This window comes from Myotis davidii, unplaced genomic scaffold (assembly GCF_000327345.1).
Source record: "Myotis davidii unplaced genomic scaffold, ASM32734v1 scaffold461, whole genome shotgun sequence".
NCBI classification, from domain to species: domain Eukaryota; kingdom Metazoa; phylum Chordata; class Mammalia; order Chiroptera; family Vespertilionidae; genus Myotis; species Myotis davidii.
In genome coordinates this window covers 1990703-1998384 of record NW_006295825.1, presented here as the reverse complement: position 1 = coordinate 1998384, position 7682 = coordinate 1990703, and the positions used below count along the sequence as shown (strand labels likewise).

Sequence of the window (7682 nt, the reverse complement as noted above, 5' to 3'; positions counted from 1 at the left end):
CCTGCAGCCAGCGCTCTCTCTCTCTCTCTCTCTCTCTCTCTCACACACACACACACACCCACACACACACACACACACACACACACACGGACATGTGATCACGTGCATGGTCACAAGGATCGGCCCACTCACAAAGTCACACCGACTGGGACAGCAGCTCACACTACACACACACTCCCCTGCCACCCCATACACACCACACACCTCCCCCCCCCCCCCGCCCCCGTTGGCACAGCTACAAACGCCCTCCATAGCCCTCCACTGTAACCTGCCCATTTCCCTTTCCAGGTTTGTGCTGACGTTCTGAGGGTTTTCTGGGAACAGCTCCTTCGCCACTTTCCCTTAAATGCAGAATATTGATATATTTATCATCATTTTTCTTAAGCAAGATGTTGCAGTTGCCACGACTTTCTGAGTAAAATATTTGCTGAAAGAATAAGATTGAATAACAGCTTGTACTCTGTTTAAATGCCTTTGGATTTTACCTTTACGCCAGGCAACTGTTTATGGGATTTAGATTAGGGGAGAATCCTAGTAAATTGCATCCTTAGTTATGACCTCTGCCCTCTCAGGAGCTTTGGGTCCCAGTGTAGAACTTGGACGAATCCCAAAAACATTTCCCAAGAGCATAGTAACACATTCGCAACACTCCTGCCCCACCCCCTCTTTTGGAATTTCAAGTCAGTCATAGGAAGCAGCCTTTTATTATAAGCACCAACCACATAGGTGTGCAGGTCATGTTCCCATTGAAGATTTTTAAACTTTGGATTAGTTTAATGAACTGGCAAATCATTGTTTGTATGTAAACCCATTATGGGTGCTCATCACATTATTTATCTGTCCAACTGTGTGGGGAGCTTTAATTTAGGGAAAAGGGGGGAAAGAAACAGAGTGACTCAACCAATACCTTAGCAAATGATCAGGCTCACAATAGGCACTAAAAAGATATTGAATGAATTAAAGAGAGAATAAATAAATCTATCCATATGTATTTCCAAAACTGTAGTCTTTAGATCCCATACCCAGACCTCACTTTATTAAGAGCCTTAATAGATATGCCCAAATATATTAGAAATGCTTATTCTATTAGTTTGGTAATAATAATGTTTAACTTGACTTGATAATGAAAAACCACTTCACCATGTAATTATGTTTTGTTTTATATATATACTTCTTTTTAAAATGTGAAAGGTCGAACTCAAAATGTTTCGTTTCCCTTACAAAAGGACCCCACAGTCATGTTTGGACCCTCAGTTACTCCAGAGTAGATGGCAAGCACATTTTCTGTTCCCTAATCCGAATGAGGAACATGTAATATCTGTGAATTTCAGCTGTCCTGTCATTGCACAACTGCAGAGAACAAACTTTTGATCCAGGGCAGGCCACAGCACAGACAGACCTGGTGTTTAAGGCTGTGAGGGTTTGCAGCTGTCGTGGCTGGGTCTGCCAGGTGGTTCCCACAGCACCAATCCCTGTGTGAGAATTTCACTTAAAAACTGGAATGTCCATAAAATACTCTGCAAATACCAAATAACATAAACAGATGGCCAGCTGGCTGTTCAGAATTGCCTAACCCCATGCTCTAGTCCTCAAATTGATCTCTTGACAGGATATTTGTTTTAAAACACACATGCAAAATAATCCTAGATATATCTTGAATGCATGTATACACAACAAACAGAACAGTGGTTACCTCTGGGGAGAAAGTGGGGATGTAAGTTCTAGTAAAGGAGAACTTTGGCTTTTAGATTTAGTATTTGAATTTATTTAAGAACGTATTCAGATGTTGTTGTGTGATAAAAATACTTAAAAGCAACTATATTCAGGCTTTAAATCCTGCCCTAAACCCTGTTCTAAATCCTTCAATCGTTCACCACTATCTTTTTAAAAGATAGTTATTATTGATTTCAGAGAGGAAGGGAGAGGGAGAGATAGAAACATCAATGATGAGAGAGAATTATCCATGGGCTGCCTCCTACACACCCCCTACTGGGGATCAAGCCTGAAACCTGGGCATGTGCTCTGATCAGGGAATTGGACCGTGACCTCCTGGTTCATGGGGTCAATGCTCAACCACTGAGCCACACCAGCCAGGCCCCCACTGTTTTGAAGCTAAAGTCCAAGGTGCCAGATTAGAGTAGGCCTGGCTCTCTCAAAGGATCCTGAACACTCTATGAAGTCTCAAACCTCTAGGTGTTTGTATGTGCTCTTCCCACCATTAAAATGCGTCCCTCCCTTGGCCCACTGGTGTTTTACCCCGATTTTACCCCCAAGAACTGTGGATGTGTGAAAAAGTGAAAGAGGAGCAAAACACTTATTTTTTCACACTAATACCAATTCTTGGAATACCATCCTTTAAAGCTTCTCAGGGTACAATTGACTGCAGTGTTATATATCAAATTATGCTGACACCCAAGATTGAAAATGAATGTTGTTTGCTCACTGCCAGACCACGTCTGTGTCAAATACATACCACACTGAATTATAGGGATGAGACATGGAGTGGGGATTCTGGAACTGCCCAAGACAGACACAAATATGACTCTTCTGCAGCTTGCTACCGAAAGATCCTATCAAACAAGTTATATATAGTTATTTATAATTAATAATTTATTATCATTTGAGAGTTAAGAAATCTGAGTGCTATCCTTATACAAGACACTTCCCCTCTCTGGGGTGGTTTCCTTCTCTATAACATGAGTCCAAGGTTAGACTTAAATGATCTCTAAGTTCTTTCCAATTCTAAGATTTTAGATTTTATATATTTATGAGAGATACGTTATAGACTCTTTAGCCTTCCCTCAAAGTTGCTTCTCTCTGATAATCCTCCTCTACTGCCTCTCTCTTTCCAATAAACTTTTAAAAAGTATCACAAAAATGCCTCTTGCCCAGGCTGGGTGGCTCAGGTGGTTGGAAGGCTTCCGGCCCATCAAAAGCTTATAGGTTCGATTGATTCCTGGTCAGGGCACATACCTAGGTTTCAGGTTCAATCCCCGTCAGGCGCATATGGGAGACAACTGATCGACATTTTTCTGTTTCTCTTTGCCCCCTGCCCTCAACTTCCCCTTCTATCTCTAAAATCAACGTACATATCCTCCGGTGAGGATTTTTTTAAAAGCCTCTTTAATGAAAAAAGTATTTTAACTTATTGAATAAGTTAACGTTCGTCCATTAACTTTTCAAAATGAAAGTTCCTAAGCGAAGTTTTCATCTGTTGACCTAGCATCTGATTGTTTCTTCTGTAAACATTGAGATAATCTGCCTTTAAAGAGCAGCGATATAGAACCCTGCAACATAAGAGCTGCACATATACTGCAAAATGAATCTGTGATTTCTAGAAAACTATGAATCCTTAGAGGTAATAAAGACAGTGGTTAAACCAGTGGTTCTCAACCTTCCTAATGCCGTGACCCTTTAATACAGTTCCTCATGTGGTGACCCCCAACCATAACATTATTTTCGTTGCTACTTCATAACTGTAATTTTGCTACTGTTATGAATTGTAATGTAAATATCTGATATGAGTCAATTGTTTTGAAATAGTCTAGCACAGTGCCTGTGTATAAATTAAAATGTGCTCCCATTTCTTTGTTTCTGAGCACTAAAGACTAACACATTAAATCCCCTGGTCAAGGATAAAAACACTTGCCAATAGAGGCAAGCTAGTCCAGGGTTAGGACCATAGACTGGTGTCAGACTGCTGGAGTGTGAACTCCAACTCCACCACTTACGAGCAATTTAATGTTCTGGATAAACAAGGATCAGTAACAGTACTTGGCTCAGAGGGCTATGGTAAGGATAAAATGAGATAGTTTAGGTTAAGTCCTTACACACATAGCTAGAACTTATAAAATGTTAGCGAATAATAATGGTATTGAGAACTTACTGTGTGCTTGGACCTGGCTAGATGTATTTACATATGTTATTTCTAATCCTCATGGCAACCCTTGCAAAGTAAGTACAATTTTCATTTCAAAGATAAGGAAACAGATTCAGAGAGTGGGTAACTAGCCTGGGCTTATTCAGTGGCAGGGCCAGGGCTCACACCATATTTGTTGAATCAAAGACTCTGTCTCTCAAAATAGCATATTTTCACCTTGAAATTGTTTGATTAATATACATAAAGGAAGAGGATGAAAATAAGTTTTACCGCCTAAAATATAAAGTATGAAAACAACAAGCATCCTTTTTGACAGCCATTCTCAGAGCTACTTTTTATGCTCAGAAACATTTGTCTCCCAAACAAAACCAAGAGTAAAATCATTTTAAACAAAATCTGTGATCTCCCAGTGATAATCTTAGAATTATCACTAGCTAGCTGTTGCTGGATCCGTGTTTCATCACCTCTGAAATGAAATTTTGAATTACTAAATCATAGATCCTTTCCCACTCTAAAATTCTTTCCCTCCTGTTGGTCTAAAGGTGCTCAGTACGCAGTTGCTGCCGTCCAGAGGAGAAATATGTTGCAGGCCCAGAGAAGGAATTAAGGCAACTTTAGACTGTGGTGACAAAATTAGCTTCCACTTACTGAGTGTCTACTATGTGCCAGGCACTTCCATGGGCATATTCTATATGTATTTCTATTCTTCAAGTCAGGTATTACCCATATTTTTTAAACTGAGAAATCATAGTTTAAAAATTTTAAGTAACTTGTCCTGAGTCACCCAACTAATAGTGAGTAACTGAATTCTGTTTTGAGTCTGATGTTTTTTCAGTGACGAGCCAAAACAGAAGCTTCTTGCAAAAGAGGGAATGTATTTGCAAATACATCCTTTTAGCCCGAGTACAGAATGGACTGTGTCCCACCTTCCCTGAGAGTACCCTGGGGGTACTAGGGACGTAGGGGCTAGAATATGGCTCAGATCCACACGCACCTCTCAAGCTACGTAAAGCTGTTACTGCTCTAGCATACAAATCATTTGTTGAGTGTGACAAAATGCAGGGTCTCATATCCAGAGATTCTGATTCATGGCCTGGAGTAGAACCCAGGAATTTGCATTTTAAACAGGTACCCCAGCCCTGGCCAGGTAGCTCAGTTGGTTAGGGCATCACCCCAATATGCCAACGTTGCAGGTTTGATCCCCAGTCAGGGCACATACAAGAGTCAACCAGTGAATGCATAAGTGGAACAACAAATTGATCTCTCTCTTTCTCTCTGTCTCTCTCTCAATAAAACATTTTTAAAATAGTAAAACATAATTTAAACAGTACCCCAAGTGGTTTTTGTTCACATAGAAATCCTGCTCAGTCACACTGGATTGTGGCTTCTATAGGAGCTGGAGGAGAGCGAGTCATGTAGTTTCCTGAGGCCTCTCTGGGATGCGCACCGTCTACTTTTTCAAAGAATGTGTTGCCAATTTGAAGATGGCATTTCTAAACCTGGAGTTTATCCTCCAGTGCCAGGATGGCTCAAGGCTCCCTGAATGGGAAACTGTCCCCTTGGGATGAGCTTTGCCCTCTTGCCTCAAGATTTCATATGTATGAAAGGTATTTCCTATACTCCTAAGTATGCCAACCATGCCAACTGTGCCGACCAACTTCATTTTCAGCTCACACTGCCTCACCCACAGCCCTCTACTCAGCTTAGGCTGTTTTCTGTGCAGGTGGAATCACTGGACTGGGGTGGGCCTTGACTCAGACTGGCCAAGGACTAGAGGTGGTCTGCCTAAGAGATTCTGACTGGTAAGGACAATGGTTATTGGCTAAACAACCAGATGGGATCCACTCAGAATGTGGGTGGCAGGCCTGAGACCATAACCAGTAGGTAGTAAGAGATCAGAACTGATAAACAGAGCTGTGTCCTCAGAAAGGCTTTCCCTTGCCAGTGTCCAAATGGGCACTTCCTTAGATCCCTGCAGAAATCACCACTACCACACCCTGTAAGCTCCCAGAGGGCACTGATTCTCATTCTCTCTGGATGTCATTGTATGTGCTTAGTGTGTAGGGTAGAGAGTAAGTACTCAATACATACTAAAAACAAAAAAGCACGTTCACAGTCTCTTATTCTCAAAACTATTTTGGGAGTGTTTTTTAAATTTATCTTCAGCCCCATTTCACACATGAGGAAACCAAAGTTCAGTGATGTTAAGTGTCTTTGTTAGAGATTGAAGAGCTATCATTGGTAGAGTCAAAACTCTCTGTAAGAATATAATTCCCAAGTGATAACCAAGTTCTTTCACTTCCACAGTGAAATCTTTTAAATCCTTTCCCCCTTCCCCATAATTGGAGCTGTTGCCCAAACCTTCACATTTCCAACAGATCTTTTACTTCCAATTTTCTTTTCGCTCCGCGACTAAAGTTACCTACCCAAAATGTAGATCTGGTCACGTGACTTCCCTGGTTAAGTCTCTTGCATACAAGACAAAGGGCCAAATGCTGTTTTCAAAGCCCTCCATAATGTGGCCTTCTAGTCTTGCTCTTCCAGTTTCCTCTCCATCATCATAGTTCTTATCAATTCTGGTTTCTTCCGAACACTCTGTTCTTTCCCCCCATGTTTAACATGCCATTTGTTTCTCTTCCATGATTCATGAGCTTTTTCCCAGCCAGCTTTATATGTAAATAGGTAATTAGCCCCATACATTGAAGAGAATGCCTAGCCAATTTATGGTTTAAAGAATAATAAAAGCCAGTCATACTCCCACCACCCAGTTTAAGAACATTAGCAACTCCCAGTGAGTGTTTTTTTATGCCTCTGTGCCTCTGCACATGCTAGGATGCCCTGCCAGGCCTCAGTCTGCAGAGTGAACTCATCATTTGGAAACGCAGATTCTGCTTGATCTCCTCTGGAAGGCCTCCACTGACTCCCTTGAGGGAGATTGAACGCTCCCATTATACCTCCATTATGGCATTTATAACTATTATATTTGCCTCCCCGGTAGATTGAAGATGCCAAAATGATTTAATCTCTGCATCTCCAGCAACCAGCATAAAGGATAGTTACACGGAAAGTGTTCAACAAGTAGGATGTCCATATAAACTGGTGTGCCTGGTGTCCATATAACCTGGAGTCCTGGTTTATGCCAGTTGTCCAGAAGTCATTATTACAAGTACTTCCTTTTATACTAATGAACGTATTCTATTTTAAATGATCGATTATATAATTGCCCTATCAATCAATAAATATTGAATGATTAATGGAGAGCTTGATAGAATCTAGGCAGGAAAAGCTGATAGGTAAGTATCCTCAAATAAAAGTTTAATAGCTGGCCACTGTACCCCATCCTCCTCCAAAAGTGCTTGACTCTCTCAGAGACAGAGATGAGTTTGCACAGACCAGATGCTCAGTAATTTTTATTGCATAAATACATTGAAAAGTGTTAGTATATTCTTACTTCAAGAAAACCTAGATGTAAAATGTGAATTTACAGTAAAGTTCAATGTGACAGATTACTATTGTCTGTTTACTACTTGATGGGAACTAGATAGTAGAGGAATTTAAATAATTGACTTTACTACTTCTGAAAATCAGAAATGCAGATTACTCCTGAATGAAAACCTAGTCAATGAGGACATAAATTTTAAAAACCTAATAGATGCATTTTTTTTAAAAAAGAACCTCTTCAGTATACATATGCATATCAGTTAGTTGCACTTGCTCTTAGGGAAACATAAAATCTCCTTGACTTTGACATAAATAAAATTTTTATTTAAAGTTTCTTCTGTTATTCAAGTAGAAAGTTGTG

General features: G+C 40.4%; 1 protein-coding gene across 1 annotated transcript in view; it reads right to left on the bottom strand.

Moving 5' to 3' along the window:
• Positions 1-1254: 1254 nt before the first annotated feature.
• The window catches only part of MTFMT (mitochondrial methionyl-tRNA formyltransferase), a gene marked incomplete at its 5' end in the record, with an annotated part of 22472 nt that continues 16044 nt past the window's right edge, over positions 1255-7682 (bottom strand). The window contains one exon of the mRNA XM_015568466.1: positions 1255-1472. Coding sequence (XP_015423952.1) covers positions 1255-1472 — 218 coding nt within the window. The remainder of the gene's footprint in view (positions 1473-7682) is intronic.